We start from the raw sequence: 26,149 nt of genomic DNA on the forward strand, positions 1-26,149 counted from the left end.
CATCAGTTGAACACTTGTTGAGTGACATATCCTTCTGTCTTCATGAATTCCGCAAATTCTTTCTTGTAGGCTTATGCACCAACCTTGTCAGAACTGGAAGCCTCCCCATGTCTTGTCACACTGTGGATGCCACTTCTCTTGCGGAATTTTTCAAACCACCCTCTACTGACTTTAAATTCTTCACTTGCTGCACTTGTAGAGGGGCTTGTTTGCAGTAAATCACTGTGCAATTTCTTGGCTTTTTTACAGATCATAGCCTCACTAAAGCTATGACCTGCAGCTGCTCCTCATTCAACCACACTAACAAAAGTTTTTCACCTCTTCCAGCACTTGCAACCTCTGGTTGGACTCCTTTTGCCACATCTACTCCTTAGATGGCAGCTTTCTTCTTCAAAATAGTCAAGATTGTCGACTTCGCCATCTTGTACTCTGAAGCCAGATCAGTCACACGAATATCACGGTCAGGCTTTTCTATAATTTCCTTCTTCAGCTCAATGGTTATTTTCTTCACAACCTTATTCTTACAATTCCTGCTCTGAACAGTCTTGTCACCTGCATTTTACCGCTCTGCATATTCTTGTCACCTGCATTTTACCGCTCTGCACATTCTTGTCACCTGCATTTTACTGCTCTGCACTTTCTTGTCACCTGCATTACCACTCTGCACATTCTTCTTACCACCATGCTTGCTCTAAAGAGTCTTGTGACCTTCATTACTGCTCCGCACTTTCTTACCACTATGCTTACTCTGAATTTTCTTTGGAGCCATACTGGGTGTCCGGTACAGTACAGTACAGCATGTGATAAAAAGCACACAAAAAAGCTTTATAGCAAGTGTGCACAGGGATGTACAGTACTGTACAGTATGTGCTAAAAAGCACACCAAAAAGCTTCAAACACTAAGTGTCTTCACAGTACACTTTGTGCCTCTCTGTGACCACAATCTCACCTACAGGAAGTCACGACCACGTGTCAGAGCAGGGAAGATGGCCGCAGCTCGTGTTCATGAACGGAAGCGTAGTTCACGTACCCAAGCAAATTTTTGTGAACTCTTCTGTTCACGAACCGAGTTGTCATGAACAGAAGCGTTCGTGAACCGAGGTATCACTGTATTTCTAAAGGTGCTATTGACATGAAATGAGTGTCAATGAAATGAGTCACGTGATCACTGAAAGACACTGTTAAAACAGGTAGAAATTGTTTTTTTTTATTATTATAAAGCACAGGCACTAGGATACAGGTTTTATGTGACAGAGGGGATGATATAATGATCAGTTAGTTTTGAAGCAGTGGAGAGAGAAGCAGAGCGGTGCTAGTGAGAGCTGACAGGCAGGGAGGGGGGAGGACAGAGGGAGACAGAGGAGAGCTGCAGATAGCAGCTTATGACGGAGGCATGTACTCTGACCACAGTGTCAGGGCTCAGCAGTCCTGATATATCGTGGTCAGCGTACAGAAGTGAGGGTAGAAATTGGCGGGATCAGCCAGGTATTTCAGGCGATACAGGGGGCCAAAACTGAAATTTTATTAATACTTTGTACAAAATCCTTTGTTGGTAATGACAGCTTCAAGATGCCTCCTGTATCTTGAAGGTTCCATGGGCCTATTCTATGAACTCTAATCTTTAGTTCTTAAGTCAGGTGATTGGCTGGGCCATTCCAGCAGCCTTGTTTCTCTTTCTTTCAAACCAATTGAGAGTTTCCTTGGCTTTGTTTTTGGGATGATTGTCTTGCTAAAATGTCCACCCTCGTTTCATCTTCATCATCCTGGCAGCAGATTTTTATCAAGAATGTCTTGGTACATTTTTTCCATTCATACTTCCTTCAACGAAATTAAGTTTTCCAGTACCGTATGCGAAAAAACAGCCCCACACCATGATGATCCCATCTCTAAACTTCACTGTTGGTATGGTGTTTTTGGGGTGATGTGCATTGCCATTTGACCGCCAAATGTGGTATGTATTATGGCATCCAAAAAGTTCAATTTTGGTCTCATCTGACCAGACTATATTCTCCCAGTATTTCACAAGCTTGTCTAAATGTTGTGCAGCAGACTTTAAACAAGCTTCTCATGCTTTTTCTTTAGCAGTCCCTGCGTGGTGAGCATGCATACAGGCCACGGCGGCTGAGTGCATTAGTTATTTTCTTTGAAAAAATTGTATCTGGTAGTTCCAGGTCTTTCTGAAGCTCTCCACAAGTGCTCCTTGGCTCTTGAACAACTCTTCCGATAAATATTTTTACTCCTCTGTCAGAAATCTTGTGAGGAGCGCCTGGTCATGGCTGGTTTATGCTGAAATTATGTTCTTTCCACTTTTGGATTATGGCCCCAACAGTGCTCAATGGAACATTCAGAAGTTTATAAATCCTTCTGTAACCAATGCCATCAGTATGTTTTGTAAAAATAAGGTTATTAAGGTCTTGACAGTGCTCTTTTCATTTATCCATCATGAGAGATTTCTTGTGTGACACCTTGGTAATGAGACACCTTTTTATCGCCATCAGTTGAGACTGAACTAATTACTAATAGAGTTTACCTGGTGTCGTAGCTTTCCCTGCCTTTTTGCACCTCCCTTTCTTCATATGTTCAATACTTTTTCCCCGTGTCATTCCATTTTATTACATACTGTATAACTTAATTTCTTACCTTTTTTGTTTTGTTTTCTTTGTATGCGTGGATTGCATGGGTTGTTACCAATATGTGGTGAAAACTTCATGTTTCATGTCACCTTTAGAGATATATTTACCTAGAAATATTACTGTATGTGTAGGCTGTCTTTGCTGACCTCTCCTGACATTGTGAATCAATAGCGTCAACACTTTCTGCACCACTTATTTGCAGGTCAGGTGTTCTTACTTGCTGCATGCTTGCGCTGGGGGTCAGTAACTCAAAGGCCTCATGAACACAGGACATAAACCCTGCTTTTACAGGCATGACATTTTGTTTTTTTTTAGCCTCTAAACACCTCTACCTTAGCCTATGCGTCCAAGCACACACAGGCATTTACAGAGTATTAGAAGGAGTGTTTAGAGGCTGAAAAAAAATTGCTTGTGAGTTCAGGAGAGGAGTGTTTGAGCAGAAAAAAAAAAAAAAAAAAACGCATAATGCATCTAAACGCCTGTGAATGCATATAATATAAATGCTAGGCGCATTTAGCACTTGAGCTTTCATTCATGTCAATGGCCATTATAAATTAAAGGGGTTGTAAAGGTATTTTTTTTTTTTTTAAATAACAAACATGTTATACTTACCTCCACGGTGCAGCTCGTTTTGCACAGAGTGGCCCCGAACCTGGTCTTGTGGGGTCCCTCGGCGGCTGTCTCAGCTCCTCCCCTCAAGATATAAACACCTTCATGTGAGCTCTCTCGCATGGTGTTTAATTCTTGCGGGTGCGCTCCCATGATACAGTCGGCAACTATAGCCGCCGACTGTATCACTCGGCCCCGCTGCATCATTGGATGTGATTGACAGCAGACCGAGCCAATGGCTGCGCTTCTTTCAATCCATCCACTCTAGCCAATTAACGGCCAGGCTGAGCGGCGAAGAGGAAATCGGGGGTGAGCGCAGCAGGTGAACAGGCTCAAGTAAAATGGGGGGGCCGGTATTGTCAGATGTTTTTTCACCTTAATGCATAGGATGCATTAAGGTGAAAAAACGTGAACCTTTACAACCCCTTTAATATTCTGGCCAATGGAATAAATCAACGTCCAAACTCTTGGTGTGCTTAGATGCATTTGTAAAACTCGGCTTCAGGGCGTGGTTTTTAGGCTGAAAATGCCCTGTGTACATGAAGCCTTGGTACTAAAGCCAGAGGCAGTGAATATCAGGCTAAGTATACAAAGAAAAGCCAAGTGCCCACTTGTACTACTGTCAATCACAGCCAGTGAGAAGTGAGCAAGGGGTGAGGCTAAGCTGCGCCACGTGTCTTATAGACACACAGAGCCGGCTCAGGAGCGAGTACGCATGAGTGCCCCCACAGCAAGACGCTTGCTATAGGGGCAGTCAGTGGGGAGGGCGACAAGCCAGGTGCGCCGGCAGGGGACATGAGGAGGAGAGCTGCTCTGGGCTGGGCTGCTCTGTACAAACCCATTACACAGAGCAGGTAAGTATAACATATTTGTTATTTTTAAAAAACTAAAAATTTGCTCATTACTTTAATATCAGTAGCATGAAAAACTCCATTGTAGCCGACCCCACAGCCATTGCTGGAAGTTAGCAGCGGCCCCCCAGCAGCCATTCTGGTAGCCACTGGATGGTGATTCTCCCAAATCTGTTTTTTATTGCAGAGTAGCGCAGGGAAGGTGCAATGGCACACCTACATGTCCTGGAGCTAATCCCTGCTGGCAATCCTCTCCCATCTTCCCACCTGTCATCACCCACAAGCCCCTTGGATCGGAGAGGAGGGCCCGTGGGGGATATACACAAAAGAGGAAACGCCTAGTCGTGTTCGGAGAAGGGCCCGCGCCCAACCTATTCCAGAGACTTTCCAAGCCCCACGTATGCAAGGGACGGGGGCTGCCTTTGCACCCTAGGATTGGGTGACCATGCGCCTACGCCACTCTGGAATTTTGAGGAAAAAACGGAGTCCGCAACACTGGGACGTGTTTGCGAGGTAGCTTGTGACTGACGGGTTGCTGACCCCAGCTCTAGACTTAACCACTTGCCGACCAGCCGCCATTATTCTGCAGCAGGTTGGCACGATCCCGCAAATTGCCGTAGGGATACGTTGGCATCTTTAAGGGTGATAGCAGGCGCATGCCCACTACACGGCGGGGGACCCGATGCGCGTGGCCTGCTGCCACGATGTACGCCGGCCACCCGCGATTGCGGGCACGAGAGCCAGAATGGACACACACACATCCCCATTCTGACAGGAGAGGAGAGACAGGTCTGCTGTTCCTAGTAATCAGGAACAGCAATCTGTCTCCTCCTTCAGTCAATCCCATGCCCCCATAGTTAGAAACACAAGAGGGAACACATTTAACCCCTTGATCGCCCACTAGTGTTGACCCCTTCCCTACCAGTGACCTTTACACAGTAATCAGCGCATTTTTATAGCACTGATCGGTGTATAAAATGTTAATGGTCAGAAAAAAGTTTCCGATCTGTCTGCTGCAATGTCGCAGTCCAGCTAAAAATCGCAAATCGCTGCCATTACTAGTAAAAAAAAAAAAAATAATAAAAATGCCATAACTATATCCCCTATTTTGTAGATGCTATAACTTTTGCGCAAACCCATCAATATATGCCAATTGTGATTTTTTTTTACCAAAAATACGTTGAAGAATATATATCGGCCTAAACTGATGAAGAAATTTATTTTTTAAATGAGCGTATATAAATATAGTATATTGACATCTGTGATGCTGTTCTGATGTTACATTTGGAAAGAAAAAATAATTTAAAAAAACACTATTATGAATCTACGTGTGTCAAATAAAATATGCAATTGATCAAAACGATTCGTCCATAAGACGGGCTACCTCCCACGTAGCAAAACGAATACAATGAAAAAAAAAGCAAAAAAGGGACCAGGATGGCCCCTAGCCAACAAAGGGGAAAAGCTTGAGATCAATTACAAAAAAACTTTATTGAAAAAATTCCACATAAATAGAAGGAGTGGTGGGATCCCACATATGTGGAGCGTGGCCACACAGGTGGGGTCCGTTCCTCCGCGATATCAAAGAAATATGCAGGCAAATAACAGTAGACAAACTGTGAATATAAAAAAAGGTTGAATAGTTAAAAATAAACGCTGTTAGACCAACCCCCTCAGTCCCTGTGTAGAAATCGCTGTATGCACCTACAAGCCTGGTAATGGATAGGATAAATCAAAGTCCACCTAAGGAAGCTAGGTAGCTAATGTATGTCCCAAATCGTGACTGAAAAAGGATGTGCCCTGTCCTGGGCTTAATCGTAATTATGTATGCGTAGGCTGGTCACGATTGGGATAAATGAAGGTACAAAAATAGTGCTGCTGTTAGGTCTGAGACAATAGAAAATCACAATGGTGATCCTGCCAGTACGGACATGAAGCGTATAGATTGATGCTTGAAATTCCTGCAAGGGTGATAGAAGACAATATCCACCTTGATTTGCAGAGTCCCTGTGATATATCCCAATGTGTGGCTGAAGGTATAAATGCCCTGATCAGGGCTTAGCTGATCACATGTACATGCTGCAATGAGCTCGGATGGGATGTATGGATACAGTGTTAGATAAAACAGATACCAAGGTTGATAAACAACACTGGTCCTAGCGCTCACCGGATAGCAAAGAAAAAGTGGAAATGAATCCACTTGAACAATAAAGAAGATATAAAACAAACTGCAAGCTGCTGTTATAAAGGAAAAGAACACAAATAAAACAAAATATACTCTTTTATGGGAAGATAGCATTAACAGTGCTAATAATGTTCTCAAATGGTCCAAGGTTAGTAAGTACAATAGCACTAAACTCTCGAGTGGATGAGAGTAAATATAAACACAAAATTAATAATCATAAAACAGAAAGTCCAATGCAGTAGCATGAGAACCAATAATCCCCAATCGATAGTTCATAAAATACCAGCAGTAGTATGTGAACACCACTTGTATCTACTGCATGAACTCAAAGTTTTCGCATAAAACAGTTCATTGCATATGGCGGACCATAGTCAAAATAAGGGACTGTATTTCTTCTGGAGTGCACATATCCATGGGTAACTAAACCATCACCACATCACCGTGTGAATATGCCCTATGGATGTGAGCTTACCAGAGGTAAGAAAAAGACAAGCCTGTCATCTCCTTTCTCCTTCAGATCGACTCCTCCACCACCAGAATCCCTCAGTCCTCAGTCAAGATATTGCAATGTCATGGTAAACACATGTAGAAAAATAGAAGGGGAGGCTCTCCATAGTGTAAAAATGTTTATTGCAAAGAACCCACAAGAAGCCCCCCCTTAATGAATGCGCTTACACAATAGAAGATTAAAAAACAGCCTGACATAATCATCATCGGCTCACCGCTGGTCAGAGCTCCGAGCGGCCCGCCCACCACAAGGAATATCCCCTATTCTTAACGATTAATCGTGCAGCTCTAACGAGGGGTATTTGGTTTTAGAGGAACATTTTTTTGGGGAGGGTTAGATTATCTGGGGGGGGTCTTGGATCTTTGTGCCAAGAATTTGCTGTACTTTGCTTTTTTTAAGCAATAAATACTTTTTGTAGCTTGACTCTTAAGAGTGTGTAGGAGTCTTTGTGTTTTTTATATACTCTATTGTTCCAGCTTGGCCCAGTGTAAGGCTTACACCTGTGTGGGGAAGGCTGAGCCTGAATTCACACTATGGGGGGGGGGGGGGGGGGGGGGGTTTCTAAAACTGGAGCACTCACAATGCATGGTAGCCAATCAGGTTCTAACTTCAGCTTGGTCAATTAAACTTTGACAAACAAACCTGGAAGCTGATTGGTTTCTATGCAGAGCTGCAGCAGATTTTGTACTCTCCAGTTTTAGTAAATCCCTCCCACCATGTACAGTGACCTGCATTAAAGAGGAGTTCCAGCCTGTATTGAAAAAAAAATGAACAGTCAGCAGCTACAAATACTGTAGCTGCTGATTTTTAATATAAGGACAACTTACCTGTCCAGATATCCCGCAATGTCGGCACCCCTAATCAATCCGTTCATCAGCTTCGGGTGCAGGCACTGGTGTTCTATCAGATTACTGCTACCCATCAGATTGTGTAATGGAAGTGACGTTCCGACCAAAAAATTCTTACTGCGCATTGCGCGTCAGATCATAAAGTGTTTGGAACGCATAGCGCCTCGGAATGCAAAGCGCATGCGCAGTAATTATTTTTGGTCGGAACGTCATTTCCATTACACAATCTGATGGGTAGCGGTAATCTGATAGAGCACCGGTACCTGCACCCGAAGCCGATGGACAGATCGGCTAGGACCGACATTGCGAGATATCTGGACAGGTAAGTTCCCTTATATTTGTTGACCACCGAAAAGTGGAACTTGCACTTTAAGGCCTCCTCCCCAGCTCTTGTTTGTGAAACTGAGCTTTTGGGGAGGAGGGGGGGAGCAGTTGCCGGCTAACTTTTAATAAACAAAAATATGACTGGAACTCCGCTTTAATTTTGAAAGCCTAAAGGTTTAGCACTGAGCAGTTTAGGGTGTACCAACATGGCCTCCGCCACCTCCCTACTGCTGGCGTCCAGCTTCTTTCAAAAGCTGGACACTATGACTGTGCACTGACTTCAGACTCACACTGGTAGGATTATTTCTGTGATACATTTATTATCAGTAACACTGTATCCATAAATAAAACAAAATATACTCTCTTATGGGAAGATAGTATTAACAGCGCTAATAAAGTTCTCAAATGGTCTAAGGCTAGTAAGTACAATAGCACTAAACTCTCGAGTGGATGAGAGTAAATATAAACATAAAATTATAATCATAAAACAGTCCAATGCAGTAGCATGAGAACCAATAATCCCCAATCGATAGTTCATAAAATACCAGCGATAGCATATGATATACCAGTGGTAGTATGTGAACACCACTTGTATCTACTGCATAAACTCAAAGTTTTCGCATAAACATTTCATTGCATACGGTGGACCATAGTCAAAATAAGGGATTGTATTTCTTCTGGAGTGCACACATCCATGGGTAACTAAACCATCACCACATCACCGCGTGAATATCCCCTATGGATGTGAGCTTACCAGAGGTAAGAAAAAGCCTGTCATCTCCACTGCAGCCCTCCACCAGTCGGGGCTTTATGGCAGAGTGGCCCGACGGAAGCCTCTCCTCAGTGCAAGACACATGAAAGCCCATATGGAGTTTGCTAAAAAAAACACCTGAAGGACTCCAAGATGGTGAGAAATAAGATTCTCTGGTCTGATGAGACCAAGATAGAACTGTTTGGCCTTAATTCTAAGCGGTATGTGTGGAGAAAACCAGGCACTGCTCATCACCTGTCCAATACAGTCCCAAAAGTGAAGAATGGTGGTGGCAGCATAATGCTGTGGGGGTGTTTTTCAGCTGCAGGGACAGGACGACTGGTTTCAATCGAGGGAAAGATGAATGCGGCCGAGTACAGGGATATCCTGGACGAAAACCTTCTCCAGAGTGCTCAGAACCTCAGAATGGGCCGAAGGTTTACCTTCCAACAAGACAATGACCCTAAGCACACAGCTAAAATAACGAAGGAGTGGCTTCACAACAACCCCGTGACTGTTCTTGAATGGCCCAGCCAGAGCCCTGACTTAAACCCAATTGAGCCTAAAAATGGCTGTCCACCAACATTTACCATCCAACCTGACAGAACTGGAGAGGATCTGCAAGAGGGAATGGCAGAGGATTCCCAAATCCAGGTGTGAAAAACTTGTTGCATCTTTCCCAAAAAAAGACTCATGGCTGTATTAGATCAAAAGGGTGCATCTACTAAATACTGAGCAAAGGGTCTGAATACTTAGGACCATGTGATATTTCAGTTTTTCGTTTTTAATAAATCTGCAAAAATGTCAACAATTCTGTGTTTTTCTGTCAATATGGGGTGCTGTGTGTACATTAATGATGAAAAAAATGAACTCAAATGCTTTTAGCAAATGGCTGCAATATAACAGAGTGAAAAATTTAAGGGGGTCTGAATACTTTCCGTCCCCACTATATATATATATATATATATATATATATATATATATATATATATATATATATATATATATATATATATATATATATATATATTTTTTTTTTTTTTTAATAGTGACCCTAGACAATAAAATGGTGGTTGTTGCAATATTTTAAGTCACACTGTATTTGCGCAGTCGTTCAAATGCAATTTTTTGGGAAGAAATTACACTTAAATTAATTTTAAAAAAAAATATCCAGTAAAATTAGCCGAATTTTTTTGTATAATGTGAAAAATTTTACACCGCGAGAATCGTGATCTTTTTATTCTAAGCAAAAAAATTGTGATTCTCATTTTGGCCAGAATCGTGCAGCTCTACCCCTCGTAGGACCGAGGGGCAAAAAGATGCAAAAACTACACAGTCGTTTCAAAGCCAGCTATGGCGGGATCCCTGCAATTCGTTCCTAAAACGGAGCAGTGTATGTCTGTGTATCACACAAATTACATATATTGCACTATCCCGTAGTGGAAATATGCACAGAAATATTAACCACACTATATTATCCACAAAGATACCCTGGTCATAAGTCCGTCAGTCAATGGGGCTGAAAAGAAAAACGGGATTGGGCATGAACATATGAAAATTACAGTCACACGTTTTTTCATCCGCTTTCCAGGTAAATTGCCAAGAATATACAGTAATCATTCCTGATTGCTTAGTCCAGGTAAGTGGTTGTTAAGAGCAAGGAGCTATGACACCACTGAAAGAAACTACATAAAATACACTATACTGATCTGATCAAATGTTCATTCATGATATATGGGAAGTTGCCACAGATTCACATAGTTAGTCAGGTTGAAAAAAGACACAAGTTCATCTAGTTCAACCATAAAAAAAATCAATAAAATAAAAAAAATCATACAATCCCATATACCCAATCTTTTACCCACAGTCAATCCAGAGGAAGGCGAAAAAAAACCCCAGCAGAGCATGCTCCAATTTGCTACAGCAGGGGAAAAAATTCCTTCCTGATCCCAGAGAGGCAATCAACTTTACCTATAAATGTTAGTACCCAGTTATATTACCCTGTTTCCCCGAAAATAAGACAGTGTCTTATATTAATTTTTGCTCCCAAAGATGCGCTAGGTCTTATTTTTCAATGAAGAAGAATACCACCACTGTTTACCAGTATTTCTTGTACTTTAGACCCTTCAGCAGAAAAGCAGTCACTCCCTAAAGTGACACACTGGATCAGAGGGGGGTTTGAAATGGGGAGATCAGAGGGGGGAATCAATAAAAATGGCACAGGAGGATCAGAGGGGGGGGGGGTTACCATTTTAGTACCTCCTGTGCCATTTTGATTCCCCCCCTTCTGATCCTCCTGTGCCGATTTGATTCCCCCCCCCCTCAAATCCACCATGTGTCATTTTAAGTCCCCCTCCCCACCAGTTTAGTCTCTCCCCCCTCCCACCTTCACCAGACATCCCCCCCCCCACCTCAGTCACCCCTGTGGCGGCGAGCTTCCACACAATGTGCCTGACTCCTGTGCCTGGCAGCGGCGGCGCGGGCTCTCTGACGGGCGACGTTCCCCTGCGCAACATCAAGGACATCACTTGTCATCCAGAGAGCCCGCCGCAGCTCACTGATTTAAAGAGACCTCGCACTGCCTGCACAGCTGCGGCCAATCAGTGAGCTGCGCGGCGGCGCCTGCCACTACGGTCCAGAGTCAGACGCCTTATTATCGTGTGGATGCCTTATGTTCGGGGGATGCCTTATATTACGAGAGGCAAAACTGGAAGTAGGCCTTATTTTCGGAGGATGTCTTACTTTTGGGGAAACACGGTATGTACATTTAGGAAAGAATCCAGGCCTTTCTTAAAGCAATCTACTGAGCTGGCCAGAACCACCTCTGGAGGGAGTCTATTCCACATTTTCATGCCCAGCCCCATTGACTGACGGACTTATGACCAGCGTATCTTTGTGGATAATATATAGAGTGTGGTTAATATTTCTGTGCATATTTCCACTATGGGATAGTGCAATATATGTCATTTGTGTGCTACACAGACATTCACTGCTCCGTTTTAGGAACGAATTGCAGGGATCCCGCCATAGCCGGCTTTGAAACGACTGTGTAGTTTTTGCATCTTTTTGCCCCTGGGTCCTACTAGGGGTAGAGCCGGCTTTGAAACATTATTTAGTACTTTAGGGGGGTGCTTTGTATCGGGGAGGGTGGGCTTGCTGACTGTGTGGTTTTTGCACCTTTTTGCCCCGCACAGTGTGTTTGATTTTAGAGGAAATTTTTTGGGGGAGGGTTAGATTATCTGGGGGGGGGGGGTCTTGGATATTTGTGCTAAGAATTTGCTGTACTTTGCTTTTTTAAGCAATAAATACTTTTTGTAGTTTAACTCTTTAGGATGTGTGAGAGGCTTTGTGCTTATTATTTTTTTCTGTTGGTTTAGTATATTATCGATTACACCCCAATATCTATTCAGTGAGTTCTGCATATTTACATTAGGTGGGATTCCCATTTACTCCATATTTTTTGCTACTATACAATACAATATATCCCTGGAATTCAGACTCCAACCATAATGACATTATTGTTCTGACTGTAGATATGAACTGCAATGTACTTTCCCCAGCACCACCCCTCTCCCTATAGAAATATACATGTCACTTGTCTAAGCCACGTCGGAGTGTTGTCATATGTGCTCTGCTGTCATACATGTTGTGTGTCATACATGCCGTGTTGTCATATGTGCTCTGGTGTCATACATGTTGTGTGTCATACATGCCGTGTTGTCATATGTGCTCTGGTGTCATACATGTTGTGTGTCATACATGCCGTGTTGTCATATGTGCTCTGGTGTCATACATGTTGTGTGTCATACATGCCGTGTTGTCATATGTGCTCTGGTGTCATACATGTTGTGTTGTCATACATGCCGTGTTGTCATGCATGTTGTGCTGTCACATACATGTTGTGTGTCATACATGCCGTGCAGGTTGTGTACACAATAGCAGAACACTACCACCCTGTAAGAACTTTGTATACCCAGGGCTCCCCTCATTAGGGCCGGTCACCCATGACAACAGTACTTATAAACACATAAAAACAGTGGCAGGACGAGCCGTGTACACGGACGGCATAAGGTGGCGGATAGGAGACGCTGTGGTGCGGCTCGGACCCGCCATTCCTCTGTGGACACCACACACACAGACACTGCACCCTCCCCACCCCCCCACTGATAAGAAGCGGGAACTCAGCTCAGTACCGACCTGTTGATTTCAGGGGGGAATCCAGAAGCAGTGGGCGGGACATGGGGGCGGGGCGTAGCCCTTGTCAGCGGGAAGGGAGCTGTAGTCCGGAGCGGAAGGGGCGTGCCTCAGCCTGAACTACAACTCCCAAGGTGCACCGCGCTCCCCAGCGCCTTATTCCTGTATAAAGCGTTTTCATTTTACGTTCTGTAAATGAACGCCCTACACTCTAAATGGTGCTGTCATGGCATAATGTATAGGTAGATAATAGTGTGCTTATTTAAAACGTAGTGGGCAACACATTGCAAAGCGTTGTATTATTTATATATTTTTACTATAAAACGAGTCCTTTGTGCAGGCCTCTCTCTTCTGTCAGGACGGTAAGCAATACAGCTTGGTGTATAAAATAAAAAAAGACGGGCGTAACCTGCATGCGCGCTTCTCCAGCGCCCCCGCCTCCCATCTAGGTCAGCCTCCGGGCCACGCCCAGCGTTCACATGTCTGGCGGCTCGGTAGAACCACGCCCTGTGCCGTAGCCCCGCCTTCCGCAGGCGTCGCCCGTTCGCTGCGTCATTGTGTCGGTGTCGCGCTCGGTGACAGGAGAAGGACGGAGAAACGCACGTATCTATCTAATATTTCCTAATTCCTTCATGTAATGTGTTATTAGTTAGTGTGTTGTGTGTGTAGAGGGAGCTGTACGGTGTGCCCGCCCCCTTGGTGCGGCATTAATGTGCATGTTTTATCCTTCCATGCTGCTCCCCATATATACCTATATGTATACACTGTGAGTGGGGGTGGGGAGGAGGCTGCTGCTTTCTTTATGTTGTAGGATCGTTATCCTTGTATTTTCCCCCCTCAGCAGGCCTAGATGTAGGTGAGCAGCGTGTAATGACTAATGAGGAATGGAGGAGATGGCTGTGTGATCTGTATATATAGAAATGATCCATTAATGAGAGGACAAGGCCACTTCCTGTGTGTGTCTGGGAGGTTTCCCCATAGCTGACCATCTTAGCACAGCCTGGCCTCATCCTCCGCTTCCTCATTTTCTCCCTTCTAATGTATATAGAGAGCCCCGGAGGAGATCTCACTCGATGGGCTGAAAGAGACCGTCATCTGCAGACAAAAGATGACAATTCCCAATTAGCATGGCAACCCTTGGAGGATGCAGTGATTGGATGAACAATGTGGTGGTAGTAGGCCCCATCTGGCCATTCTGCCCCTCTGAAAATGGCAGCTTTCCTATTTTTTTTAAGTGGTTGTTCGTCTCGGTTCAAACTGATGCGATGTAGGAAACACACAAGATTTGCTGCGTTTCATCGCATCGCACTCTAAGCAATCGCACGGTGTCCTTGAGATCTGCTGCAGGTGTCGATGTTATCGCAACAACACCCCAAAACAGATTGCAAAATGCACTGTGATTGCCAGAATTGCATTGTATGGGTGTGAACACCCATGTGCTGCTATTCAGGTGGGGGGGGGGGGGGTGTCTTGGTGCGGATGCAATGCGATTTCAGCCATACAAACTGTATGGCTGATATTGCACCGCCAGACTTCGCATGTGATGTGCACAGGAATGTGGTACGAATCACATGCGATGTCTGCAATCGCACCAGTGTGAACTTGGCCTAAATATGGGAGCACTCATATTTTGTAAGTGGTTGTAAAGTTTTTTTTTTTTTGTTTTTTTTTTACCTTAATGCATTATTTGCATTAGAGCGAAACCAAAGGTAAATGACTTTTTTTTTTTTTTTTTTTTTTTACTTTTTGAACAAACATGTCAGTCTCGACCCCCCCCCCCCCCCACCTCTTCTCAGGTCCCCTGCCGGCGCTCCTGGATCCACCTCCTGCCAAGTGCCACCATAGCCAGCCATTGGCTATGGGGGCATTCATGCGTGTTCGCTCCTGAGCCTCGCTCTGTGAATCCATAAGATGGACAGAGCATGGCTTGATGGCTTGGCCCCACTCCCTCCTCACTGCCTGTGCTTGACAGCCAGTAGCTCCCTCTGCTGTGTCTCAGCCAATGAGGAAGCAGAGACCCGGGAGAGCCACTGCTCTCATGCACAGTGCTGGATCAGGCTCGGGTAAGTATTGAGGGGAGCTGCACACTGAAGGTTTTCCACCTTCGTGGATAGAATGCATGAAGGTAAAAAAAACCTTTTGCCTTTACAACCACTTTAAGGTAAAGAAAAACCCTAGTAGAAAGCCACCTCTTTAAAGTGGTTCTAAAGGCAGAAGTTTTTTTTTTTTTTTTTTTTATCTTAATGCATTCTGAATAGATACAAACAGCCTGGCTTGGGATCGAGTACACACGAGTGTCCCCATAGAAAGCGTCTTCCTATGGGAACACTTGGCGGGAGGGGAGTAGACAGGAGCACTGGTGAGGTACCCAAAAAGAGGGGGATTGGGGCTGCTCTGTGGAAAACTATTGTTCTTAAAAAAAAAAAAAAAAAAAAAAAGCTTTATAATCACGTTCACCTTTGGGAACGTGTTACATTTTTCACCTGTCTTTAGGGTGGAACATGTAACATGTTCTCACTCCTGCAGCCGATCCAAGCCCTCCCTGTGACAGCAGGCAGGGGATTTTCTCCCGTACCAGCTGTCACTATTTGGAAACAAAGCGGGGCTCCGTCCACACTGCTGTGCCATTCATTCAGAGTTCTGTGAATGAGCTACAAGTATAGACATCTTTTGCGGCTGTCGGCTTGTAGTTCTCAATGGACTACCATGGCGTTGAGCGCTCTAGATAGTTTATTGATCCTTTCTGTCTGTGAAACTGCTTGGCCGTACGATGCATGATGTACGGGCAGACAGCTTACACTGACAGTTTGTAGGAATCCTGCATTGCACCTGCAATCTGCTGATCGCGGGTGCAATGCTTTCCAGGCTCCTACAAAAAAAAGAAAATAAATATAGTAAATGCACATTTTTTACCTTAAATAAGTACATTTTATTTAAAGTGAACTCAATCTTTAAACTTACCAGCTTATACTGCCCCTTTATTGCCTGCCTTTTGCCCTTTAGGGAAAAAAAAAAATAAATGCACATAATTAAACATTGATTATTTTTTTTCCCCCAGGAGCTTGCAAAGCATTATACCTGTGATTAGCAGATCGCGGGTGCAAAGTCAGGTTCCCGCAGTCCCTTGGCCCTGGTTCACACCGGTGCAGCTTGAAATCATGCTACTTCAGCGCTTTTTCAAAGCCTCACATCAGTGCAATTTGCACTACTGATTTAATTGTGGCTTGCGAGTTAATTTAACAGAAGTCTATGTAAGTAGCAATGAAATAGTTAAAAAGTAGTGCAGGAACCTTTTTCATAATCACTGCGATATGAGTGGTTTAATTGCCGGCAAAGCGGTGCAACTTGTCATGCGGTTTGGACCTGTGAAATTGCATGACAAGTCGCACTAGTGTAAAAGGGGGGGAATGCTTAAAATTCTCCAGTAACCCACCTAAAGCGGTACTAAACCAAAAGCAAACATTTATTCTATTGAAGCTTACCAATTCTTAGGTGTGATGACTGCATTTGTTTTATTTTATATGCTATATTTCCATCTGGTGATCCAGCCAGTGAATCTGTTGTTTTTTTCCCAAGTGTTACCAAACCCAGGACCCTACATTCACTATATCTGGTCTCCCACGGTACACAGAGCATGGAAATACAATTATTTTAGTAAATATAAACTGCTAAATGCATTTTCTCAATAGCAGTATATAGCAGTCTTGTGACTTCTATCAGTGACTGGTTAAAGCTTGTAGGAGGTGTTTTCATTCTCCTCTGACTGTCCTATGAGGCTGCAGGGCCCCTCACCCTCTGCCTGGAGAGGGCTGATTGGCCCATTGCCGATCACATGCACTCTCCCAATAAAAAATAAACTCTCTAGCAATACACACCAAACTGAGCATGTGCAGAGTGCCCCCAAGGCTCTGTACTGTCAGGAGATGGATTGGGGATAGTAAAAGAAGGGAAGGATCAGAGAAGACAGGATCAAGCAGCCTTTTTAGGCAATGCACGGGATTAACCCCTTTAGGTTCCACAGCGGGTATAAGAAGCATGCTTTACTGCTTGTACAGACTGATTTTAGTGTTGTGAGTTTAGTAACACTTTAACTTTATTTTCATCTGTTCTGGAAATGTAGCAGTTAGACAGTGGAGACAAACCATTTACCACTAACAGGGGTGCTTACAATGATCAGCTTTTATTTATGTGAAAACTTAATTCCCAAAGAAAAAAAAGCTGTAACTGCTTATGAAGTATTAGCTGGAGTTTGGCTTAAATTTGTTGGTGTATCTAAAAATCTGCTAGTTCATCTAACACTCCACCACCTCAACCTGACAATGCTGCTTTGCAAAGGTGTCTCTGTTGCTCCTTCATCCAGAGAGTAGGCACTTTTTACAGGAGGGGTGTTACTGGCCAGATCACCAGGTGAAAACAAAGAGAGAAAGTCTAAAAAAAAGAAACAAATGCAGCCACAATAGTGAAGGATTGGTAAGCTGCAATATATTGCATTTTTGGTTTTTGATTTAATACTGCTTTAAACATCATCACAGAGACACTCTACTGTCTGCCATAGGAGAGATAGAAGAGAGCTCCATGCTTTACTGCCAGAAATGGGTTACATTTGTGTGATGGACTGCCCTGCCATCATCAAAAAGTATTTTTCAGTTGACTTGTTGAAAGAGCCTATTGGAAAATTGTCGGCTGAATAGTGAATTCATCTAGTCAGGTGCAGGCATTGTTTGGGCTGCATAGTGTAGATGGAGAAATCTTTATGTGTATGGCTAGCTTTACTCTTCTGCCTGAGCGATGTGGACAGAGCTATGCTGCCAGTCACAACACTTTGGGGAAGACATAGTCGTAGCCAGACCAATTGGGCATTGGGAAAGAGGATTTTTAGAAATCATGATGCTGAGAACCTTATTCCTGTACTTGTGTGACCATGCAGCGTTCAACAGGGTGACAACGGTACTGTAAATTCACGGCAAGGGGAATTAGTGTTGTCACTCTTTGGCAGAGTCTCTCTCCAGCAATGGTAGGATCACCAGGTTTTCTTTTTTTTAAAGACCAACACTTTGCCTGTAGTGTTTTTTTTTCTTGACTTGACTGAACCTCCCTTTAATTGTATATTTGTATGTTGAAAGACACCAAAGTACAGCCATTAGTGCACGTCATGAAATATAACATTATAAATGTGTCAGAAGTTTCTTTCTACTCTTGTGTGTACTCAATTGTACATGTGCTGTCTAAATGCAGTGATTGTCAGCAACATGGCCGAATCCAGTGTGCATCAGTCTTCGCACATATCTTCATCAGCCGGAGAGAAGAGCGGCAGCTGTGCAGGTACATTTATAAACTCTGTACATGCTTTGAAATGTATCATTATTTGTATTATTTGCAATGCGTACACCTTAAAGAATTGTTAATTGCTAAAAAAAAAAAAATCACACAAAAAGGTATATATCTACAGTGGCATGTATTGTTTTAGTATAAATCATTTTGGGTTTCATATGTAAAAAAAAAAAAAAAAAAAAAAAAATTAATGTTAATTCCAGGCAAAAATTATTTGTTTTTAAATTCTGTAGCTCCCATATGTCAGATACACGTGTCCAGGAGTTGAGAACCACTGCTCTATGCTAAGCTGTGGTATTTGTAGTCGCCCGTATTCTAGATTGCTTACAGGAAAAATGGCAGTGCTCCTTTTTAAAGGGGGGGGGTGTTCATTTATTTCAGTACTCCTCTCATAAAGTTTTAATGTTAGCCTTCCTTGGTCACCTTGATGTGCAACCTGTTAACTGGACAATGAATGGTCATCGGCATACTTTTGGGGCCTCCCTCCTGCAAATAATATACCATTGTTAGATCTAGTCTTAATTGACTCCCTTTTATGATTAAACCTTGGTATACAGAGGCTTAATTATGGTAATTATTTTACCGAAAAGCACACAAGCTCCTCGTGCATTATCACCAAACAATTTATTAAATCCCCCAAAGCCATATGGATACATAAAAATGGCAGGCATATAACATGGGTGCTTTGTTTATGGAAGATATGTCCCATCGTTAGACTATGATCAGAAAGCTGATGCATTTTGGGAGATTCGCTCCATCTTTAAAATGATCAGCGTTGCACAAAGTACACAGTTGAGTTTACTGTTCTTCAGTGGAATGGTGACAATTGAATCGGGGTTATGTGGTCATTAGATTTGCCCTAGTTTATTCAGCCCAGTAAAAAAAGAAACACAATGTCCAATGTCCGCTCACAAATTCTTCAATACCTTGTTGGGGTACACCAGCTGTCTCCATATTGCAGTTATCAATAGCACTGAGACAATATAGATAACTAACCCACAAAAAGCAGTCAGCAGATTTGAGAGAGCAGTACTGAGAGATAAAGGCAAGAAATAAAGGAACCAACAATAACATAGTTTGTGATGCACCTTTTCCATCATTGGTAGATTTTCTGTAACTGTAAGGAAATGAATGGTGTTTTAGCGTTTTTTATTATATGCATTAAAGGAGAAGTCCAGCCTGAGCTTGTTAGTCTGGCTTCTCTTATGGGTCAGAGGAGTGCAATTAGTTTTGCTCTCCTGTGACCCGTTTTCATCAGAGAGTGGACTGAAGTCCGCTGTCTGCTGACGTCACCAAGAGCAGTCCAGGCACCACGTCATCCTGACAGTGGAAGTCTGGATCTGCCAGGTGCCTGCACTGATGCCTGTGTCTGCCTCTCAGCGAGCCGCTGAGAGCCTGAGACAGCCGCTCCCCGCCCCTCCACAGCTCAGCGCTCCAGTGAGCGAGGAGGAGCAGAGCGGAGAGCTGTGAGAACCGAGCCATCGGCGATGTTGCATCCACCTAGGTAAGTATAATAGAGGAAAAATCCCCAAACCCATACTTTTAAATGTATTCATCCTCATTACTTGAATAAGTTTGTACTTTATCACATCATGCTTCTGTATTTGGTGTATTTTGTAATTTATTATCATTATAGCTTTGTAAACCTAAAGTTATCAACTAATGTTAGCTGTGCCCAGCCCCATGTTACCTACGATATCAAAAAAACAAACAGTTTTTAGTGTTGTTAAATTGTTCACCTTTTATAGAAAAATTGTAAATGTGACCTAACACTGGACCCCTCCCCACGCCACCTTCCTCGCTGTACATACCTCTGGCGATTTCCAGCAGTCAGAACCCCTGCAGCTGATCCAGCGATCTAGGAATTTGGAATCCCCTTCTGTTTTCTCTTCTCCATACTGAGCTGCCAGGATGAACCAGGTGAAATCAAATTGGACAGCGCCATCCATGTGACGGAGCTGACCAGAATCTTTCTGGTCCACCGTGGCAGCAGTGAGAGAGCAGTGGGGATTTCAAATCCCCAAGCTGGTGGAGTGGCTGCAGGAGCCTTGACAGCTCAGGATAGGCAGCAGGTGGTAAGTACAGGGGGAGGGGGTCCGGTATTAGGTCACCTTTACAGTTTTTCTGTAAAAGTGAAGCAACCCTTTAAATACTAAAGTGTCTTTTTGAAGTGGTTTACTTCACAGTACAAACCTATTGTCCTGCCATAATGCTAATATTTCCTGCTATTTTAGGGCAGGCCCTGAAGCGGAGGCATTGATTACCGGTACTTGCCTTTGCCTCAGTGGCCAGTCAGTGCTTCTACATCACGCAGACACCTGACTTTGGGGAATCAATCTGCTGGGTTAGAACCAGAGTCAAAATCGTCCTGGTGGCGATTCATTAACTTTATCAGATAGTGGTCAGCATGAAGAGCAGACAAACCTGCTTATATTTCAATACTGGTGTTCATATACTTTGACTTGTGGGCCAATATAGGACATACCAGTGTGAAATATTAACAACCCTGAACATTTTGCAAGCATCACTTGCAGCTTTGGTTAAAGTGATCAGAAGATCAAGATGTTGGCAGCTCAAAACAAACTCAAACCTAAACCTGTGCATATTTTTCCTGTGAAAGTTAAGCTTGGTCCTGCCCATCCTCTCTCTCCTTTCATATTGGCCATTAATTATAAGTGAATTTGCTGAAAAGAAAGGCTTTGGAAGTGCAAGGGAGGAGCTAAGCTTATTTTTCATGGAGAAAGTTAAGATCACATACGGTATAATTTCAGCAGCCTATATCTATGAATCTATTGAACATACTGATATCCTATTTACTGGAGGTACTCTCTGCTTGATTTTTTTTTTTTTTTAATATGATATGCTTAGTTTTAAAGTGTATTTCTACTTTTGCAGTTAAATTTGAGAAAACCTCACTAGATGTTCCTATTCATGCAGCATTAAAAAATATAAATATATTTACTACCTTTCAGATGTTTCTCGGGAGAAGGCCTCGTGGCTGACTTCCAGAATTTTTGAACCGTGTCAGAGTGAGTCTGTCCTAAGAACAGGCTGACTCTCTTCTCATTAACATACAATGCAAGAAGCCCAGCTTCTAAACCATTCAAGCCTAGTACACACCACTAGTTTTGTTTTTTCAGCCCAGCAAGCAGATGGCTCAGAGGGAGCGACTGTATTAACTATCCAACATTAGTACAGCAATCTCCACTGCTGTGCTATTGTGTTCTGACAGGGGGACTGGCCCCCTGCCAGAACACTCTGGGCAGTGTTCTCAGCCATTGAGAGCGCTGATCGGCAGTCCTTTTTCGGTCATGCCCATTCGACGGCCCAAATGTCGGCCGGTTTCTATTGAAACGGTCGATGTGGCCCGCATGTGTACGCTTCTTAAATCTTTGTTAGGACATACAGTGTTTAAAACTAGTTTACAGCTAATGATGAAAATCTACCTGCGCAGTACAGACAGGGTTGAATATAGCAAATGAGCAAAAGATGATCCGCACTCCGGTGATTCCTCTTAAAAAGTGTAATATTTATTGACAAGCCACAGTGACCAAATGCAAATGAGAACAGTTGACGCGTTTAAGCCTATAAGATCTAAGTCATATAGCAAACACCCCTGCCCAGCCCCCTCATAAACAAGGACTTAGTGGGATTTTATACAGTGCTGGAATGACCAGAACAGGCGTTCTTAAAAATGAAAAAAAAAAAAAAAGGTAAGCTGCATTTTTTTTATATATATTCTGCTATGTGAATGGGAACATGTAACAAGTTCAAAGTGGGTGTTATCCCAGTTTGGTTTGTGATCAATTTAAAAATCAAAATTCAGTTTCTTGTGTGTGCTAATAAAGGTCTGTTGGTGAAGCCCCTTTCTACACTATTTTTTTTTTTTTTTTTCCCGTAATCCGTTGTCACACATGTGTCAAAAGTGTGGATGAGTTTAAATATTTAGCTTTATGAGTGATTTGCCAGATGCCCCATACGTCTGTTTTTTTTATTGTTGCTAATTCAAGGTAAAACTAAATGGAAGCCTAATTGTTAGGGTGTCTAGAGCAGCTTTTTTCAACCGAGTACCTTCGGGTTTCTTTAGGGTTTTTGTTTGGCAAAATGCCTAAAATTTGTCCAAAAATTGTATACAAGGCAGTGGGTGGACGAAGCCTGCTGTTTATTTACACACAGCCACAGGTTTTCATTGTGCACCATTACAACCTTCCAGCTGCCGGTGTCTTGTCGAATACTGTCCCCCATCCGATTAGTGTCCGCCCTGTACTGCGCAGGCGCAGTACAGAGGACAAACGAGAGCCGAAAGTCTCCGAAGTTCAACAGCTGATCGTCAGCTGTACACGGCGCCTGCGCTTTTATTCTTACCCTGTGTCCAGGTTCATTCCCTACTGTCCAAGTGGACATAGAGTAAGAATAAATAGATGCCGAGCGCAGCAAGGCCGTGCCCGAAGTGTGGCGAGCGAAGCGAGCCCGCGAGGGGCCCTCTTACACAGCCATCACTAATAAGTGCCCAAGCGCCGTGTACAGCTGATGGTCAGCTGATCAACTTTGGACACTTTCGGCTTCTCCTTCTCCTCCGTACTGCGCAGGCACTGCGCCTGCGCAGTACGGGGCGGACACTATCTGATAGGAGGACAGTTCTCGTCAGAACACCGGCATCCTAACAACCAATGATATCAGTGGACATTAGGAGCCTGCACTGCATTCTTGTTTGACCCTCCTCTGCCCCTCTCCCTTAGCACTAGGGTCACATTAGCTGAATGAGGTAAAGAAACTGAGGGAGAAGAGAAATGTTGGAAAACTAATCAGTACCAGTGTACAAAGGTGTATTTGTTTTGGAAGAATAAATCACCTCTGCCGTTGGGTGTCCTACATGTGTGGATGTTGCTACAATATGTAGTACTATTAGTTTCGTTTTTTACATTTTAGAATGGGATGCCTCAAGATTGTGCATCGTTTTAAAGAGTACCTTGACTGAAAAAGGTTGAGAAACGCTGGTCTAGAAAAGGCAGTTGAGTAGTTTTTTTCACTGTTCACCCGGTCATAGAGTATCTTAGTCTGAGATTCCCTCAGTGAGAGATTCAAAGAGACATTTGGGTTTCATAAAAAAAAATACTCGCCTAGGTGGATGCTGGAGCTGTCCTCCACCACTTCTAGGAATGAGAACTAAGCAATCAAAAGCCTTGTATACACGATCGGATTTTCCGATGGGAATTGTTGGCCTAAAATCCGACCGTTTGTACGCTTCATCAGACAATTGTTGTTGGATTTTCCATGGACAAATGTTGGATGGCAGGCTTATACATTTTCCGCAGACAACGATCTGTTGTCAGATTTTCCAATCGTGTGTACACAAGTCCGTCAGACAAAAGTCCAAAGTACAAACACGCATGCTCGGAGTCAATGCTCACCAAACACAACATTAGCAGAAGGTGCCCAAAGGGTGGCGCTAAAGAGCTAAAAAGCCACGTAGTACGTCACTACGTTCGCGTTTGTTGGTCGACAATTGTGTGCTGTTTGTATGCAAGACAAGTTCATGGCCAACACCCTTCGGACAAAAGTCTGACGTTTTTGTCTGCGGAAAATCCGATTGTGTGTACGAGGCTAAAGACTGCTGTTCGCTCAGTTCTCAGTCTTCACTGAGCAGAGCGCCAGTGACTGTTATGCCGTGTACACACGAGCGGACTTCTCGTCCGCCTGAACTCCGAAGGACTTTTTGACAGAGTTCCGACGAAACGGACTTGCCTACATACGATCCCACCAAAGTCAGATCGTTTCGAACGTGATGATGTATGACCGGACTAGAATAGGGAAGTTCATAGCCAGTAGCCCATAGCTGCCCTTGCGTCGTTTTCGGTCCGTCGGACTAGCATACAAACGTTTTTTTCGATAGGACCCGAGTCCGTCTGAAAGATTTGAAACCTGTTCTATTTCTAAAGTCCGTCAGAATTGTAGACAGAAAACGTCCGATGAAGGTCCAATGAAGCCCACACACAATCGAATTTTCCGACAGATTCGTTCCGTCGGACCTTTGATGACGAAAAGTCCGGTCGTGGCATTAGTCTCCAGCTCTCTGCTCTACCCCTCCAGTGCTGGGCTGTGGAGAGTACAGGAGCAGCTAGCTCAGGCCCTCAGCAAGTCGCCAAGCCAGCTGCCAGTCCAGTTTACACTCGGATCTTTCTCGAGCCTGGACCTGCTGAGTGTAAGCTTTAGCCTGCTGTTGGCTGAAAGCTGGTCACGGGAATGCAGAACAAACTGCACTCCTGTGACCTACAGAAGAAGTACAGCCAAAATAGCTTCGGCCATACTTTCCCTTTCAGAATCTTTTTCTCCCAATCCTCTGTATGTATGCTTCAGCCTTAACATTAAAGATTTTACATAGACCTGTAAAATGGGAGAGTCTCGTATCTTTCGCACACACTCTGAGTGACCAGTTATCTGAGATCTAAAGTAAGAAATCTAAAGTAAGAAATAGTAAAGTAAGAAATCTAAAGCGTCTTAGTTGGGGAACTTGCGAATGGGATGTTATATCACATGTGGTAAGTTGAACTCCATAGTCTGATGTGAGATGTTTTTCATACAATTCACCAATCTTTATTATGAAATATGTCTCGCTGGCTTCCAGTCCTCTGAGCAAATCGTGCATAGTGATATATATTTTTAAATTCAAGTATGGAATATATAAACTAGAATATTTGATACTGTCTTTTGTCACTGTTGCGTGCACCATTTACAAGGTTTTGTATTTTGTTAGGGAGAAGAAATGTTTGATTATATTTTGTACATTTTAGTTTAGGGGTGACCTTGGCAAAAAAAAAAAAAAAACAATTTATGGTTACTATTGTATCTACCAAAGGTTTTGTAATTCTTCAGCCAGTCTAATCCAACCACCATTGCCAGACAGTATAGCCAAATCGGGGCCTTGAGTGCAGCAGAACTACAGTAAAACCTGGACACACCCTTTGTTTGCTGATTGGACGAAGAAAGTGAAGCAGCACACTGATGAGGTCATACCTTTTTTTCTTTTATCTCTCCCCCTGCTAGCTGCTAGAACATGTGCATTGCAGCTGAGTCTGATTGTCTCTATATTCTGGCCATCTTCCTCCTAGAGTGTTGCTATATAGTATATTACCAAAAAGTGATGTTGAAACAGTTTTAGGTGCTTACACTGGTCTCATTTAAAATTAAAAAGTAAACTTTATTTTAAACCATACATATATTGGTGTTTATTTGTGCCTGGACAGCTTTAGTTACTAAATGGAATCTTGCAAAATCACTGTTCTATCCTAAAAATTACATTTCAAAAGAAAAGGCACGTAAGTGTTGCATTTTATAAATGGCTAGTTAATTGATTCCAGTACACTGGCTCAGTTACGATGGCCATAAATGATCCTTTTTTTTGCCAGCAAACCAATCAACTGCAACTGCTGATCGACAAGTTTACCTACTTGTTCATTCTGCAGAAGTTGATTTATTTATAGTTTGACTTCTTTCAAATAGAAATGTCCATGCACTGTTCCCTGCTGAACCAGCCAAACTTCGATCTATCTATGGTCACCAATTAGATGCATCCTTTTGTAATAACAGAATGTCATACTGAATAGATTGGTGTTGGCTAGTGCTTGTAGAAAATGTGTATTACTTTTTTTTTCTGTTGTTGCAGACAGTATGTTACAATTGCATCAGCAGTGTACAAAATAGATACTTAACAAACCTTCATGTAGTATATTTGCCTTGTCCCTGAGGTGAATTACAAGTTGCTAATCCATAGAGATGGGTTTTTTTTTTGTTTTGTTTTTTAAGCCAAGACTATGAAGAGTTTTTCTGTGGTAAGCCACATTAAAGTGGTTGTAAACCTCAGACGGGAAATATGAACAAACCATATCCCTCTATAGTATGTACTTGTCTCAGTCCT

At 43.1% G+C, this 26,149-nt stretch overlaps 2 protein-coding genes across 4 annotated transcripts in view; one reads left to right on the forward strand and one right to left on the reverse strand.

Annotated features, from left to right (window-relative positions):
- ATL3 (atlastin GTPase 3) overlaps positions 1-13,001 on the reverse strand; it is a 71,984-nt gene extending 58,983 nt beyond the window's left edge. The window contains exon 1 of the mRNA XM_073605401.1: positions 12,907-13,001. Within this exon, the coding sequence (XP_073461502.1) occupies positions 12,907-12,949 (43 nt within the window). The 5' untranslated portion in view covers positions 12,950-13,001. The remainder of the gene's footprint in view (positions 1-12,906) is intronic.
- Positions 13,002-13,353: 352 nt separating this feature from the next.
- The window catches only part of RTN3 (reticulon 3), a 62,068-nt gene continuing 49,272 nt past the window's right edge, over positions 13,354-26,149 (forward strand). The window contains exons 1-2 of one of the 3 annotated variants that reach the window (XM_073605399.1): positions 13,354-13,502; positions 18,139-18,225. In XM_073605399.1, coding sequence (XP_073461500.1) covers positions 18,153-18,225 — 73 coding nt within the window. In that variant the 5' untranslated portion in view covers positions 13,354-13,502; positions 18,139-18,152. Of the gene's footprint in view, positions 13,538-18,138; positions 18,226-26,149 lie in introns of all 3 variants that reach the window. The other 2 variants (XM_073605398.1, XM_073605400.1) reach the window with 2 other exon arrangements.

Source organism: Aquarana catesbeiana, linkage group LG11 (genome assembly GCF_042186555.1).
Source record: "Aquarana catesbeiana isolate 2022-GZ linkage group LG11, ASM4218655v1, whole genome shotgun sequence".
NCBI classification, from domain to species: domain Eukaryota; kingdom Metazoa; phylum Chordata; class Amphibia; order Anura; family Ranidae; genus Aquarana; species Aquarana catesbeiana.